This window comes from Schistocerca piceifrons, chromosome 8 (genome assembly GCF_021461385.2).
Source record: "Schistocerca piceifrons isolate TAMUIC-IGC-003096 chromosome 8, iqSchPice1.1, whole genome shotgun sequence".
NCBI lineage: Eukaryota > Metazoa > Arthropoda > Insecta > Orthoptera > Acrididae > Schistocerca > Schistocerca piceifrons.
In genome coordinates this window covers 280590638-280608329 of record NC_060145.1, presented here as the reverse complement: position 1 = coordinate 280608329, position 17692 = coordinate 280590638, and the positions used below count along the sequence as shown (strand labels likewise).

Genomic DNA, 17692 nt, shown 5'->3' with positions numbered 1-17692 from the left:
ATGGCTGCCATTGCATTTGATACAGCAGGGAGAAAGAGGCGGACAATCGCCCTCGTGTGCATCCCTGCCACAGGTTTGGCTGGGTGTTGACAAGATTTTCTTGTGTGGTTAAAATGATGACACTGGTAGCAGCACATTGGGTTCAGAATGTACAGCCAGAGTGTGATAATTTCGTAGCCTGCTTTGAGTTGGATGGCAACACCACCCTATGAAAGGTGAGGAAAAGAGTGCGGGTGGGCACTAACGAGCAATCTACCTTTTTCATTACACGATAGATGGCAATGACAACCCTGATCAGAGAGGTAAGATTGTATTTTGGCCTCAGTTAGACCGTCAAGCAGCGTGGTGTAAATTACATCACAGGAAGAATTCAAAGTTCTGTGGGTCTCGAGAAGAACAGGGTAGCCATGGAGAAGCAACGCAGCAAACAGTACTTGTGCTTGAGAATCAGAAATATTCTCCAAAAGCAAAGTGCCATTCTGTAAATGAGAGCAGGATTTCACAGTGCTAGCATTTGCATCAGCACCTTTCTGAATAATAAACGGATTGACGGTGGCGAAGGACTGTCTGTCTTCAGTACATGAGACCACAAGGAACCATGGGGCAGCAGGAAGAGTCTTTGAATAAATAACGTTTACGTTTTGTGGATGCTGAGTGGGAAGATGATTGACTCACTGTGAATAAATCCCACATAATTGCCAACGTCTCTGATGGCACACTCCTTCCAACTGGTGTTTTCCAGTCCCTTGGTGGACTGAGGCATGCTGTGATACAATTTGCACACGGAGGTGTGCTCTCCGCGTTCTTAACCATCGTCCTACAATGGCAAACTGCATTCATTATAAACAGATGCGTGCAAAGTGTCATCTTGTTCTTTGGGGAAGCAAACGAGCTAGCTGGCATTCCTTCACTAGTTCTTTTAACAGTTTCACTCCTTCCTCTGTCATGTGGGCAAATTTTGTATGGCTCGCCAGGACCAAGATCCATTCCTCAATTTCCGGTCTGACAGTAGCAGACGGTGTTATAGTGGACCCTATTGCTATCTCCAACACCTTGGGCCACCATTTTGCGGACGTTTCTAGCTCTTCGCACTATCACCTTGCCTTCCTCCATCGAAAACAAGCGGAGGAGGCTTGCGCAGTACCCTTCTCTTCTCTGAATCGTGAGTGCTACAATGCTGTCATTAGTATGATGGAGCTCGATCAAGCTCTCAGTTCATCCCGATACTCCGCCCCAGAGCTGGATGCCATCCATATTCAGATATTGCAGCACCTTTCTCTTACAGGCAAGCACTTTCTGCCAACCACATCTGCGCATAGGGCACATTTCCCAGATGCTGGCGTGAAGCCACTGTTGTACCCATACCAAAGCCTGTCAAGGACAAAAACCACCTTTCTAGCTGCTGCCCCGTCTCTCTTACAAGTTGGGTTTGCAAGGTGATGGAATGTATGACTCATGCCCAGCTGGTAAGGTGACTCGGGTCTCGCACTTTACTGATGAATTCGCAGTGTGGATTTCGAGCACAGCGTTCTGCAGTTGACCATCTCGTGACTTTGTCCACCCATGTCATGAATGGCTTTCTGCAGAACCCCAGGCTGTGGCCATGTTTTTTGATTTGGAGAAGGCCTAAGACACCTGCTGGAGAACTGGAATCCTTCGTACTCTTTACATGTGAGGCTTTCATGGCCACCTGCTCTGTTTCCTTCAGGCATTTTTACCAGATCGAGTTTTCAAGGTTCATGTGGGTTCTGCCTTGTCGGATACCTTTATCCAGGAAAACGATGTGCCTCAGGGCTCTGTCCTGAGTGTCTTCCTCTTTCCTATCACCATTAAACCTATCATGGCCTGTCTCCCACCAGGCATCTCTGGCTCCCTTTTTGTTGACAATTTTGCCGTCTATTGCAGCTCTCCTCGGACCTTTCTCACTGAGTGGCATCTTCAGCATGGTCTTGATCATCTTTTCTCCTGGAGCATCGACAATGGCTTTCAATTTTCCCCTGACAAAACCATCTGCACGAATTTATGGCAGCGCAATTGGTTTCTCCCACCATCTCTACACCTTGGGCCTGTTGCCCTTTGGTTCGTTGAAACTACTAAATTCCTGAGGCTCATGCGTGATAGGAAACACTCTTGGTTCTCCCATGTGTCTTACCTGGCAGCCTGCAGTAAGCAGGACCTCAGTCTCCTACGTGTCCTCAATGGCACTTCCTGATGTGCCGATCGAACCACCCTCGTCCGTTTGTACCAGTCGCTTGTCCGTTCGAAACTCAACTATGGGTGCTTTGTTTGTGTTTGCACACCTATTCCTCTTATGCCGTCTCAACATTATCCACCAGCATGGAATCTGTTCGGCCATGGGTGCCTTTACACCAGCCTGGGTGAGAGTCTGTATGCTGAAGCTGCTGAACTTCCACTGTCCTACTGCTGTGACTTCCTCCTCAGCAGGTATGCATGCTGTTTGCCTGCCATATGTGGCCACCCCTCCTAATGCCTCATTCTTTGATGATTCCTTTAACAGTCAGTGTGTGGCTCCTCCCTCTTCTCTGTTACCTCCTGGAGTTTGCTTTCGCCACTTGCTACAGCTGCTTAACTTCACACTACATGCGACTTTTTCAGTGGATGTGAACACTTCACCACCTTGGCTTTGTGAAGCAGCCCATGTTAACCTTGGCCTTCATTTGCTTCCTAGGGACCCTACTCCAGCCTTGGTCTTTTGCCTCCAGTTTTATGACCTTCGCATGTAACTTGGTGATAGTATCTTTGTCTACACTGATGGCTCTCGGACTGACCTGGGGTCGGGTGTGCCTTCGTCATTGGCTTCCAGCACACTTACCAGTATTTATAGCCAAGCTCTTTGCCTTGTATCAGGTTACAGAGTACATCTGACGACACAACCTTTCCAATTGTGTCCTCCGCTCAATCTCACTCAGTGCCGTACAAAGTTTGTGTACGCTGTACTCTACTCTCATCCAGGAAAACCGTCGCCCGCTCACTCTTCATGGAGCCAGGCTCGTGTTTCTATGGGTCCCTGGTCATGTTGGTCTGCTGACACTGCTGCCAAGGCTGCAGTCGTCATACCTTAGCCCACGAGTACCTGTACTCCCTCCGATGATCTCTGCATTGCTGTCTGTCAGGAGGTGGTGTCCCTTTTTCTCGCCAATGGTCTTCCCTTCATGGGAATAAGCTTATACACATTGAGCCTCTCCCAGAGCCTTGGAGGGCCTCCTCTTGGCCCTCCTGCCGGGAGGAGATTATTTTAACTCGGCTGCATATTGGGCACTGCCTTTTTAGCCATTGTTATTTGCTTAGTGGCACTATCCCACCACCACCACCACCACCACCACTTTGTACACATTGCGCCCAAATTTTAACTGTCCGCTGCTTCCTGCTGGAATGCTTGCCTTTCTCATTGTTTAAATCACTGGGGTTTCAAGTTGTGTGAAATAAAAGAAATACATAGAATATCTGTTAGGGAAGGCAAGTGGAAGGTGGATTTTTTTTAAAAAGAGACTGGAAAAAAGCACTGCTTCTCCCAAAGACAGTGCACGCAACACCATAACGCGGCCTTTTCTAGTGTCCCAGAGTGCAGTGTCAAAGTGAATTGGGTTTGCTACTGGATAAAAGCTATACTGCGCTCATAAAACAATGTTTGGTATATCTAGATGACCAAGAATTGAGATACACTGTATTGAAATTCCACTGCCTCTATTGTAAATCTAGTTCAGGTGGTAGAGCGATTTGAAACTTACCAATGCATATATTTTATATAAACGTTCTGCCATGAGATTTTTGGTTGTTTGCAAGTTTGTATAAACATGATGCAGTTAAATACCTCTGACTGAACAATGCTAAATTGGTTCTAATTATAATTAGAAATAATTATATAATAATATATAATAATAACAATATATAATAAAATATATAATAATTATCAGCTTTCTGCATCATCTTGTGTTCATGTGGAAACATTTGCATTGTGTGTCTGTGAGAACGTAAAAATGCGGCATTGAAGGCTAAGATGAATGGATAAATTAGCAGTAACTAAACACGTGCTTAGAGCTTCAAATTGGATTTACAAAAATGGTGCCACACATAAGATGGGTTGCCCACATTACCAAATTCACTAGTTTGTTGATACCATGGGTAACCCCATAAATAATAGATTCTGTTGCTTTCATAGTGTTGAAAGGGGACAATTCTCTGTTGACAGTGCTTGCCAGTCACAGTAGCAAAATGACAGGAAATCATTAAAATGGCCATTGACTGAAAGACATGAGAGAAATTCCAAAGATAGTGTGAAAGTGTTGAGTAACCCGTCAACAATTATTTCCCTTCACACTCAGCCTATTTACTGAAATAACTTTTAATCTCTAGATGAAATTAAATATGATGGATGGAAGTGACAGATTTAAAATGTATTCAGAGGATTCACACTAGAAGCACCATTAGAACACTTGAACAGAGTGCACATAAATTAAATTTGTCCATATTCACTTAATAGTTTCTAATTATGACCTTTACGTTACTTGTACTTACAATACAAAATCCACCTCAGAATATGAGCATCGAAATGAATTGTTTGTAGATGCTCCTGTTAAGAAAATGGCAAATACACTTTTGTCACACAATGCATAGTAGCAGTTATTAATAATGAATGTAGATTTCTAAAACTGCACAAAAGTACCAGTAGTAATTGTTGAATTGAGGCACATGCTATAGGAAAGAACAGAAAACATGGTAGAAAGCCAGCAAAATGCATAAGAACATTGAGCAAGATGCTGTACTGCTGTTGAATTCTGAAAGTATAAGGCATTTATATATAGAAAACAAATCAAAAAATCACACATGCATCATCTGCATACCTTCTTAACAGATACCAAACATGAAAGGTTGCAGTTGGTCCACAATAATGTACTTGTAGTCCGCAGCTGTCATATTGTCTTCAACTACTACAGCAGATCCCATAGTGGCCCAGATGAATGACACTTATACCATAATACTCATCCACTGTCCTGCACCTGTGTTGCAGTGCTGGTTTCAAGAAGCCATTTGCCTGGATGATGGCACAGCCATAATTACAATCATAATTTATGATGTCATTGGATCAGTATTGGAACACATGGTGGTATTCTACTGTAGAGCCCCATTTCCAACAATGTGTACTGAACAATGTGCAGTGAAACATTTATGCCTGCAGCAGCAATGTACTGGTCACCAGATCTGCCACAAATTGCCCCATATTCTACTTCACAGAGCAGGCAAGTCTCTGACATCCGTGTTCTGTGATAAGACGCCAATGTCCAACGCATCATCAGCTGCTTCAAGCTTTACCATCTTGCAGCTGTGTTTCATAGATGCTCAAGGCAGTCATGCGAACAGCCAACCAGCGTCACTGTTTGGGAGATGTTCATTCACAGGTGCTGGGTATAACAGTTTGCTGTTTTGTCAGTCGCTTGTGTATGTTCACATTTGTGGCTCATTTCATCACTTGAATGATTTTACGTTTGTATGTGCTTCATTTGTATACTTCCCTTACCATGTCACGTGCCCGCAATGCTAACAGGTGACCAATCTCACATTGGGTAGTGGTCACAATGTTTCCTGTTATCAGTGTACTTAGTGCCAACACTTACAAATTCATACATTTAAATGATTAATGGAAAATCTCATATAAAGATGTGAAACAAATACTAACAAAGAGATAGAGGGGCTGGCCAGTACTTACCTCAGCTCAGTACAGCCGATAGATACACATAATTTTTCAGTTCTGTTTTATGTGTATCTATCGGCTGTACTGAGCTGAGGTAAGTACTGGCCAGCCCCTCTATCTCTTTGTTAGTATTTAAATTCATACATTTCTCACTTTTAGAAGAAATATACAAATGGTCCCTAATGATACAAAAACTATGAATTTACATCTTGTGATGTAAACAAATTTTTGTGAAATTTGCATGCATGTTGGTTCTATTGATATTTTCAGATATGAAAACATTAGGCTTCATTAAACTTAAGAAATTAAGTTGATGATAATACTATTTCTGATCTCTGCCCTTAGTTTGTGATTTTTACATATGTGATTTCATAATTGTTAGAAAATTTCATTCATATAACTTCACAGATATTCTGAGGATGTCCTTAATAGTAGAAGAAATAGTTCATCTAAAGCGCACAGAATACAAAGTTATTTCATGAATGGGTAGCAGATAAGTCAATAATTTCTTCTCATATGAATGGGAGCATTTATATTGTTTTATTGTTGTTGCAAAACACTTCACTTTCACTCATTTAATAAGTGATTATCAAATTGTCTTAAGTATTTCATGCTGTGTGTGGCACTATACAATATATAAGTATCTATTAATGTGTTCCATAAATCAGTGATGGTGGAGGTTATTGTGTAAAATTTTAGCTATAGAAATTGCAATACTTATTTCAGATCTCCTAGTGAAGAAGAAGAGGAACCACCAGTACAAGGACCTCTTCCTTTCGAACCTGATGATGCTCCGTGGAAGAAATCTGAATCTGGAATTCGGAAATTGTACGTATTTTGTTGCACTCTCTATGTAATATTCAAAATTTGTTTCTTATTGTGCAGAAAGGAAAATTCAGTTAACAAATCCATTAACTTCACAGACAGAAATATTCTGGGCAGTAGGAAATTAAACTTCCAGTACAACAAATAGAAATACACATAAAAACTAAAAATCAGTTTTTCTAATTATCCATTCCACAGTTTCCTTCTTTAGAGAAGTGAGAGACTTAAATGGGAAGGAGGGGATGTGGTGCTGAGTCACTCAATCTCCACTTAAGAGGGAACCATGAAATATGAGAAAGAAAGGAGGCAAAAATCCATTGATTTCAATATTAGGTTAGATAAGTCAATCACAAAAGTTTGTGTCTAACATAATAAAGCTGCCATTTCACCTTAATTTGCTGTTGACACAGATGTCACTACAAATTGAGTGTTAGCAAAAAAGGGGGGGTGGGGCAGTTAACAGGCTTGAAAAGTCATTCAAAAGCAGTAACCTGTAAATTCCCTAAACTTATTACATCAATAAAAGTAATTATGTCCACATTCCTCTGCAATCAACACACAAGTGTTTAGCAGAGGTTTCATAGCATCTTTTTCTGATATTTGTCAATCAATCCAGCATCTAGTAAATGTAGACACCTAAGTGTTTCCTTGTGAGCTCCAATTTATCATATTTTGTGATGATATTAATTCCTTTCTATTGAGGTGAGAGTCAACAAAATACTTCAGATTTGGAAGGGAAAATTGGTGGTGATAATTTCGTGAAGAGACTTTGTCTCATTGAAAAATTCTTTATTTTAATTATTGACACCCCAACTTGTTCATCATATCTTTGGTGCTCTTTTTCCCATTTCATGATAATGCAAAATACACTGCCCTTCTTTGAACTTTGTCAACGTCACCAATCAGTTTTGTACAGCAAGGATCCCATATTGCACAGCAATACTCCTTAAAAGGACAGACAAGTGTAATGTAATCAGTCTCTTTAATAGTTTTTCCACATCATCTAAGTGTTTTGCCAGTGAAATACAGTTTTTGGGTACCCCTCCCCCCCCAACATTTTTTATAGTGGTTCCAATTACAGTTGTTCATAATTGTAATGCCTAAGAAATTTGTTGCCCAGACAACCTTTAAATTTCTGTCATTTATAAGTAACCAAAATTTAACTTTTTTTTTGTGATAATTGACCATGAACAACGAGACATTTGAGAAGTCATCACAGTGTCCCTTTTAGCGACATGCTGAGGTCTTGTCTAAATAACTTCATAATCCGTTTTGATCTTCTGGTGACATTACTAGACAGTAAAGGACGGGAGTCATATGCACACAATCTCAGAGGCCTGCTAAAGTCATGTATATAGATAAAGAACAATGGAGGGCCTAAGCACTTAACCAGATATAACTTTGGTTTCATTAAATGACTTCCATTTGTTTACTACAAAATGTGAGCTCTGTTAGGAAATGCAGTCCCACAGCTGAAATGATACCTCATGGCAAGCATTATGATTAGAAGCCATTTGTGGAAAATGGTATCAAAAATTTTCTGGATATCTAGAAATATGGAAATAACTAAAGATCTCCGATAGCACTCATGACCTTGTGTGGATAAAAAGGTGTAACAAATTCTGCTTCAGTTCTTTCTGTGAGCACTCGGAGCTCTTGCTCTTGCCAACACAGCTACAATAATTTAAAACTTTAATAGGTATGTTTTGTAGGTTTACAATCGTGCATTTTTTTACCCTCCGTTTTGAGACTGTACTCTTCATTTAACTATTGCAAGACCCTCTAACAAAAATATAAAAAAAACTACTACCAAGTTCATTCCACACTTAAATTTGTCAAGTATGAATTATTTACAATGTTTATAGCTGTAAGTGCATGTTAACAAACATGTTAAAAAAATAAACCATTTTTTATTTTATTGATAGTCGTACCTTACTTTTAGGTTGTTGGTAAATGATTTAAGTTGTTTTACATTTCTTCACTGCATCTATATTTTTTGACGATTTCAAAATTAAAACTGTTGGCTAGGAACACTTTTTGCAATATCTAGCTACAATGAAGGTCTAGGATCGCTTTTAAAACTTCAAATAAATGCACATGGGGATATTAATTAATTTTACTGTACCCACGTGGAAGCTTATATTTCTTGGATAACTATCCTGGAATTAGGTAAATCTTCCTAAATGGAAACAACAGTTTTAGAAGTTGTGATTTTAGTATACTGTTAGGTGTTACCACTAACATTCTTTATGAAAGAGACTACAGAGAGCAATTCCACGACAATAAGTCCCTAATCCAGTTTGTGTACAGTTGTTGTGTGAGCAAAAGTATCCCACTATTCATGAGCCAACTCACAGCCAGTAAATGAGGCCATAATCTTTGTAAACCAATGTAAAGAACCCAGTCAGTATTCAAGAGAGCTTACAAATCAAAACATTGAATGTTGTAAGCAAACTGATCATGGTACGTAATGGATAGCTCTGTAGAACAGGGTGAACTAGTGTTGGCCTGTCACACTGTTGGTGTTAGAGGCATCACACCACTATCGATGTTTTACAGTGCATCTGCCTCCAGCAACATCATATGCTCGCATGCACTGTTTGCAGTAGGCTCTAGCCTGTAGCGATTTCCTCTACATGCCACTTACTGATACCCTCATGTGGCAAGAGTCTGAACATCTCTGCATATTCATTGCTATTGGATGCGGCTATAATAGACCTCCCCACTTAAATTGCCACTTAGGGTAGGCAATGGCCTAGCCAGCGCATTGCCTGGTTGTGAATGGATGCCGGTGTCATACCTCAACCAACAGTTCTGGCAACATGGGGGGGAGAAACAGGTATGGTGGCATGCCTCATTTAAGAACAGCTGCTTCAACAGTTCATGATCTGCAACCATTACCCCTGGGTCAGATCATGGGTGTCGGTAAGTGGTCTGCTTTCACAAGTTTTCCTGTCCTTGAGCAACAAGAGTAGGAGCAGAGGTTCTGGCATAGCATTAGAGTAGCTCAGTCTCCATAGGCTTTCTCTGTGGAGTCTGTTGCTGTTGTAATAGGGCAAATATTGGGGCGGAGGTTGTAGCACTGTTCAGGATTTGGCAACATGGTTGAAAGGGCATGGACAGGTATGGGGCAGTGGTAGGCATTAAGCAGTGGCTGGAAGGGCTCCATTTTTGCCCTGCTGCTACAGTCAGAACCAGTTACAATGTCAGACTAGCATAGTGCAGTTGGCCACAGCTTTCCATAATTGAAACGTCTAGTGATTAGCAATGTTGCCCTGTATCCACTCTAGTATATGGCCGGACTTGCAAGCCCAGATGTGGGAGGTCATGTAGTAATATGGCTTTAACCACAAGCTCTGAGCTCATTAGGATAAATGCAGTACCTCTGGGAATGAATGATGGCTATGCCCATGCAATAGCACTGCCAGGTTAGTCTTTGATTGGGGTGTATTGATAACACACGAGGAAGTTTAAGGCATCCACAGATTTTTTTGTTCACCATTTTTACCATCTGAGTTTCGAATGTCATGACAAGCCAGTCGATCTGTAAATTAATGCTAGGTGGAATGGAGTGATGATCAAAGATTGGTTACCACTACATTGAAAAAATCACTCAGACTCAGGTGATACAAATTGTGGGCCAGTGTCACATACTATGTGGAGTGCTTCCTCTATGGCAGATATGTTCTTCCATCATGGTATCCATGCTCTTCTGAAGCAGTAGTATACATGCATTCAACATCCGGGAGACATCAAAAAAAATTACATGTACGTTTTCTGTTAATTGTTAAATGTGAAAATATTATAGCTTCTTTAAGGTTTTTGCTTGAATCTCCCTTTTAAATGCCGTAATTGCTATTGCTAAGGAATAAGACCCCACTGCATTTGCTGTGCTGTTCTCTCAGGTGACTTTGATTGAAGACTGAAGCATACACAATTTGTTGCTTGGTGACATCCACTGCATTTGCTGTGCTGTTCGCTCAGGTGACTTTGATTGAGGACTGAAGCATACACAATTTGTTGCTTGGTGACATCCACATTATTGTGCAACACTACCACTCTAATACCATATTGTGACGCATCAGTGACTAATGTAAAGGCACATACACACTAAGCCACTGAGTGACAGACTTGATTTGGCCAAACATAGATCACCAGTGCAATGGCATTTGGCTTATCATTCACACCAAACAAAGGGTTTGGGGCCAAGGAATTTGTCAATATGGAATCGCAATTGGCTCTGATATATTTCTAGCATTGCAGCTGTTTTGTTGTTGTTACCAAGTAGCATTTTAATAAGTTTCACCAGCCAATATTAGGAGAGAACAACAGAATTTTGCAGTAGTCACATGTGTATCATTTACTTTCCTGCATGATGATGATGATGATGATGATGATGATGATGATGATGATGATGATGATGAAATGGCACTGGACGACGACCTCTCTTTTAGATAGTAGGGAGGAGTGTGGTGGTACAAAGTTAATACCTACTTCAAACTGAATCAGAATATGGGCTATTTCATTTTTTTTTTTCCGTAATTAAAGCTACAGAGCACAAAATTTTTATTGAATCGTGTAGATGCTAAAATTTCCAAAGACAACACCACTTGGAGGAGAACTGTACCTACAGCAGAAAGTTTCATTTTTATTCTCATCGTCGTTCATGGTGGAAAGGTGTTGATAAAGACACCACTTTCTTTTCACATCAGATAAAACTTTATTGACTTAAATGCTCTCTCCGTATTCCACTCTTTACCCAGTATTTTAAACACAGTAAATACACATCCATAGCAAGAGCAGGCATTGCCTGCAGGGGAAACACTAATTGTTGAAATTAAGTTTTTTCAGAACAGCCAAAAGTTGCACGTAGTTTGTTTTATTGACTGGTTTTGCTCTTTGATTGAACAGCCAATTACTGTATTTTAAAGTGTAAATTCCAGAGTCCCTGATATTGTTCTTGTTAAATGAAACTGGGAAACTTATCAGTGAAATATGTCAAGACTTTTAGCTGTTCTGAAAAGCTTAAATACAAATCTGCTCTAGAGATGAAACAAATCACTACTGAACCAACAAACATTTGACTGTGTGTCCACACTAGGAGAGGAGTATCAATGCCAATGAACTGCCAACACTGATGATACCACCAGGAGACAGAACCACAAAAAGGCCAAATGCTTAGTTGGCTCAGATTTTCTGCCCCTACATATTACACAAATCTCAGCCAACAAAACAGTTGACTGCCTTATATTGGCCCTCGTTGGCTTAGTGTGTATGTGCCTTAAGGGGTTTATTGGGTGTGAAGATTAATAGGCAAGAAGTGTTGTGTTTTGGTTACTGTGGGAGTCAGCATTGACACAAACAAATAAGGACAGAAATTGCAATGGCCAGTGGCAGGAATCCAGAAATGTCTGTACATAACACTTGCAGATTAATAAAACACTTTATTTCTAAAAAGAAAAGAAACATAAATTAACTTCTCATTATGAGGTGTCTTGGGTGGGCTTCCTGTGCGTCCTACGTGCAACTATTTTTACATACTATTACTACTCGCAGAACACAGGCTAGGTGTCATCTTCCTATTACTCAGTACTGGTGCTCACAAAGTCTACGACCAAACTGAGAAATGGGCAGCTGGATAAGTCAGCCTTGAAGCCTTGACAAGGGGCCACTGAACTCTTGTCTTCCTGGAGGTGTGGCGCTGCCCACTCTTTCCATTGTTGCACGGATCAGCGCCTTCTTGATGTCTCACGGCACCGCGTCAGTGCACAGTTAATGCTTTAGGACTGCACAGGGAGCACTGAGTACTTTTTAACTCCCTGGGAGCCCTCTGACAGACAATAGACGAATGAAAATATAGATTTTTTGTGAAGCTGGTTGAGTAAATGATCTACCTGTTTCACATTCGGTTTGAATTTTCTGTAGTATGTTAATTTTATCTGAAATAATTGTAGTTCTTTCAAGGTTTTTTGAGGTGGAAGATTATTTATTGCCTGTGCATTCTTGACTGATGTTAGTTACTACCCTCCTCCTAATATCTTCTAACATATTATATTGGAGTCTCTGAGTGCATGGATATTTTAACTTATTGCTCTTATAAGTCCCCTTGTACATCGAGGTCAACCAGGTAATTTACACATAGAGATTCCCTGAGGATGAGTTGATGCAAATACTTTTGTAATACAGCCAGCACACAAGATTTGCAATGGCAGTTTATTGTATTCATACATGCCATAAGGCATATTTACTATTAGGATCTGCTGGGTTTCCATTTTAAGTGTCAGTTGCAGTTATGCATCAGTGAAATCTATTTTGGAGAAGTATTGACTCACAGCTAGTTTTGCCAATAACTCTCCTGGCAATGGGGTAAGGTATAGATAGACATTATTTGGTAGTTAATGGCAGTCTTAAAAGTGAACACATTTATGTATAGGTCCAGTACATTTGTGAGTCTTGGTAATGCCCATTGACTACCTGCAATGGAGGTAGTGACTTCCATTCCGTATAAGCAATCCAGGTTTTGTCTTTTGCATGACAAATGGAACTGGATTAATTCTGCGAAATTGAAGCTGTGTTAAAGCTTTTAACCCTCCGAGACGTACCAATATGCTTGGCGCACTGAGGCGCCGCAGCCTGCGGTGTAATCAGGCTACCTGCGTTGCGTGCCTGTCCCTCAGAGCTGCCGCCACGACCGGATCGGCTTGTGCTGCTCAACCCGCCCTGTGCTGAATACTTCTCGGTTGATTGCGACTCGCACAGAGCCAGTGTGAATTTTTGGTGACTTTGGTTTGTAATATCTCAAGTAATAGTTTTTGTAAAGAAATCAAATTTGGCCATCTTGTACAACTTTATGCATTCTCTTAAAAATAATAATGAAAAGAATTTTAGTAGCCATATTGAGCCAGAAAATTGTTGGTAAATTGGCCAAAAAAAATAGACACCTGAAAAAATTTCAAAGTATGGCTTCTTGCATCTCCTGAACTAATGCTATGATGAACGTGAAACTTGGCATGGAGAAACCTCATAACACAAAGTTCTTAAATATAAAGTTTCATTACCACAGCACTATCAAGTACTGAATGAATTACGTGCAAATTTGAAGATTTTGTAAAAATGTCAAAATGCAGTATTTTCATTCTGATTTTGGTAAAAAACTATGGTCTGTAAAACATACCAAGCTGAATAACTGGAATGAAAGTTGGGCACGAAAATCTGGCCCGAAAACAATTAAAACTTCGGATTTGCATGTCTAGTATAGTGACTGCATGATGAAAATGAAATTTAGTGTGCAATAGATTAACAGCCCAACGATAAGGAATAAAAATTTTTATTCCCCTATTTTCCAATAATCTACAAATTAGTTTAAAAAATGTCGATTGTTATGAAAAGATGTAAGCAGGGTGTATTCAGTACTACTTTTACAAATAACGGTTTTCTAGTAATGCTTCAAAATCAATCTCATCCAAACAATAAATTTTAAGCACCTCCACCCTTCCCAGAACAAGGAATTTAATTTCCAATATCGGCTAACAGAGGCAAAGTAGCAAGAAAAATCACACTGAGAACAGAGTATTAACTTTGGCATGTTGTTTCACATCTATTAAAGGCATTTAAATCTGTTATGGGGAAAAGGTTGTGTACAAGTAGACCGAATGTGATTTATATTTGTACTACTCAGGAGAAAAGAATATAACATGTCCATGTTACATGTTAGTAATTCAAATGTATCTTATGTAAATTAATAATTGGGTTTTGTTATACTGGCATAATTACATTTGCCACAATACAGATATTGCGCCATCTTAACCACAAAGTCTGTTCATTTGCAAATAAACTGCTACATTTGAAGTAGTCAGGCTTCATTTAGTAATTTTACACCTGTCACATTTATTTCCCATCCTTATTTTATATATAGCAATTCATTCAGAAGGGTCAATAAATTTTCTCAGATTTAGTTTCCAGTGATTAGTAATGCATCTTTGTATGATAAGTCTCAAAGCAGGCTACAACACATGATGGAACATTGCAAGTTTTGCATTGGTATCTAGTTTCCTGGCACACTTTGTTTCATGCAAACCAGGCAACTGCGCATTAGCCTACTTCTCTGCAAATGTTCACTCAAGATAACAGGCGGAAAATGTCTCTCTGTGAATCACAGAGGATTCTCGTCGTCGTAGTGCCTTCCCCTACCAGCTTTTTTTTCTGTTGTGTAGCATATTTTTCTACAGTCACCCTTAAGAGAATCCCTTATGAGAGAAAGGTGAAACTCTGCGAGTTCCATTTTTCATCCTGTTACTGACTGGTGGGGAGCATGAGCATTTACACTGCACAAATCCAGACTGTGAAAACAATATCTCTTGTCCCCTTCACAGTCATATGCACTGATTCCACTGAGCTCAGTAACATGTCACAACGGTGAACTGCACCCATACTCGAATTGTAATCTACAATACATTGCCATTTCTGTATTTTTTTGCCAGTATTTGTCAGTCTTCCAGTCTTCTGTTTCAACCATTTGTGTTGTGTGACTTGTCGTCAACATGCACACCTCTCTTGTCGCACCACTTGATAGCAAGGACTTTGTCAGTTGACTTAAACCCAGTTTCCCCTCGTTTTAATTTCTTTTGCAGTTTTGGCATGTTGTGCCCATTCTTATGAACAGTGCCACATGCTGCTGTACCATGCTTGTGAAGCCAGAGGAACAGGTCCAGGTTGGAGTACTAATTATCAACATATAGAATATTACCCTGTTCCAAATACGGTCACTTAAGAGTTGCCACTTTTCCCAAATTGTGGAACCCAATTTCTGTTGTTGCGCCTCTATATACAATAAAATCCAAAATACACCCACTCTGACAGTCGCATGGTACAAATGTCTTTATTCCGAATCTACTTTGAACAGAAAGAGACTTTCATCTATACAAAGCTTGTGATGTGGGCAAAATGAATTAAGAAATGTCTTAAAAGCTTTCTCAATAATTGTCCTAATTTTAAATAGATTGTTGCCTCCCGTACTCAGAGTTATCACTGATGTGGAACACACTCAGAAGTAGACAATGCTGGAAACTGGTGTGTTCAAAAATGTCTCTCTGGGCCAATAATCACTTAATTTTTACTTCTGAATTTGCACCATTAGAAGGCAGATAGCAACAAAACAACACATTTCCTCAAATCCAGTATCTTTCCTCTTTGACAGTTGAGGATTCAGATTCTGTAGTATTTTCTCTGGTGTAAATGAAAAATGATTTGTTTCAACTGCAATAAATTGCAACAGTTCTCGAGACGTAAATATCACAGAAAATGAAAGAATGCTTGGGTCAGTATCTAATTGAAATTTGTGTCCTGAGCTCGAGTCATCGAAGTAATGGTTTAACGGCTGGAAGTCGGTTTCTTTCCAGTCAAATGTATCACTTAAGTGGGTTCTTTGCCAAACCATTTCACTGTCACTTTCCGATTCCTCGGATTCAGAGGAACTGCTGGCTGTGATTCTTGCTCTCCCCTCTGATGTAAAGAGCTGAGGACTACAGCTTAGAGATTCTGTCGAAGACTTATCACTGCCAGCAATGTCAGATAATTCACACTCACTGTCGCTCTTAGTCACATATCTCCTGTAGAAAACAAGAAAGCTGATGAAAAAACAGGAATCAAAGTTGAATTCTGCAAAGAGGGAACACAGCAATGAACATACATACGCACTCTCAAACTATACAGTCAGACCACTGAACAGCTACTGGAAGAGCAGGGTGGAAGGACAGCTCTGCGTGTTTACACGTCTGTAGCGCTCAGGTAGCTTTGACTCAGTGCACCTAAACTTGTCCATAGCATTGGAAAGGCCTGTGGCGCAGTATGCATAAACACTTCCTTAGCCCTCCAGGGAAGACCCAAGGGCTGCACTTACACACGTCAGGCACACCAAGGGAACAGCGAGGCATGATGACTTAATATGTCCCCAGCAGTCAAAGGGTTAAAGAAATTTAAGTTGAAGTTTTTTCAACACAGCTTAGTTCAGTCACAGAAAATTGTTCGAAATCTCAACACACCATTTCCAGTTTGTGTAACAGTAGGGTATGAGAAAAGATTTATATTTGTTGATTTGGAAACTGAGTAGTGATTAAGCATAAAAATGTAACTCCGCAATCAGATCCAGAGGACATTGCATAGATTTCAAAAATGTGTTAGAAGCTTCGGACAAAGCTAGATGTAAGAATGCTACTTCTGTGCATATATTTTTGTGTGTAGCTCTCATCTTAATTTGACCTCATAGTGGTATTGTTTGTTTGATGTATGTCACTACTCGCAACTTTGTGAACATAATCATTGGAGAGCCCAGATGCCCATGTTTTTGTATTAAGAGACTCTGCTGCTGCCATGTCCACCCAGAACTTTACTTTATTCTGAAAAGGAAAGTTGCCACTCACCATATAGTGGAGATACTGTCTTTCCTTATCCATAGCCAGAACCCAGTCCCACATACTGTTCCTGCATTGTTGCTTGGCTCATGGAATCTCCCCCCCCCCCCCCCCCCCCCCCATTGGCCTTACCATCAAGTTACCCATCTCTGGCTCCCACCCCTCCTTTCATAGTGTCTTCCACCTGTTCAGATTCCACCAATCCTTAGCCCTCACCAACATAGTCCTGCAAAACCATATCAACCAAGCCCAAACCTCCTTGTAGTACCTTCTCTCAATCTGCTGCTGTGCAATCCCAAATTTCTGGAACCCATAACACACTTTCAAACTCTTGCCCTCCAGGAACTAGAGCAACATGCACAATGCCAACTCAAAAAGCTCTCCACCCTGCTCCCTTCCTACTGCTGCCTTAGAATACCACTGTCCATCACTTCTACAACAACATCAAAGTGTCCTCACATCCCCTCGTAGCTGACAAACTCTGCCTTGCAGACCTACTACATATAACCCACCCTCCAAAACTCCCTTCCACCACCACACAGAATCCAGAACATAAACAGACCTGAAATACAGTCATGAACCTTTTCATCAGAAGCCGTAGCCTCAAAGGTCTCAACTTTTGCCCCACTCCCAAATTCAATCACGCAGGATTTGTTAAAGACCTACACTCCTTCTCCCGGTTCCTACAGTGGGAATGCTTTTTTGCCACCAACCCTACCAGTCAGACTCAACCAAAGACCAATGTTGA

General features: G+C 40.4%; 1 protein-coding gene across 5 annotated transcripts in view; it reads left to right on the top strand.

Moving 5' to 3' along the window:
- The window catches only part of LOC124711602 (RILP-like protein homolog), a 155219-nt gene that overhangs the window by 112694 nt on the left and 24833 nt on the right, over window positions 1-17692 (top strand). For all 5 annotated transcript variants that reach the window (XM_047241759.1, XM_047241758.1, XM_047241760.1 and 2 more), the window contains one exon: window positions 6437-6538. In XM_047241759.1, the coding sequence (XP_047097715.1) occupies window positions 6437-6538 (102 nt within the window). The remainder of the gene's footprint in view (window positions 1-6436; window positions 6539-17692) is intronic.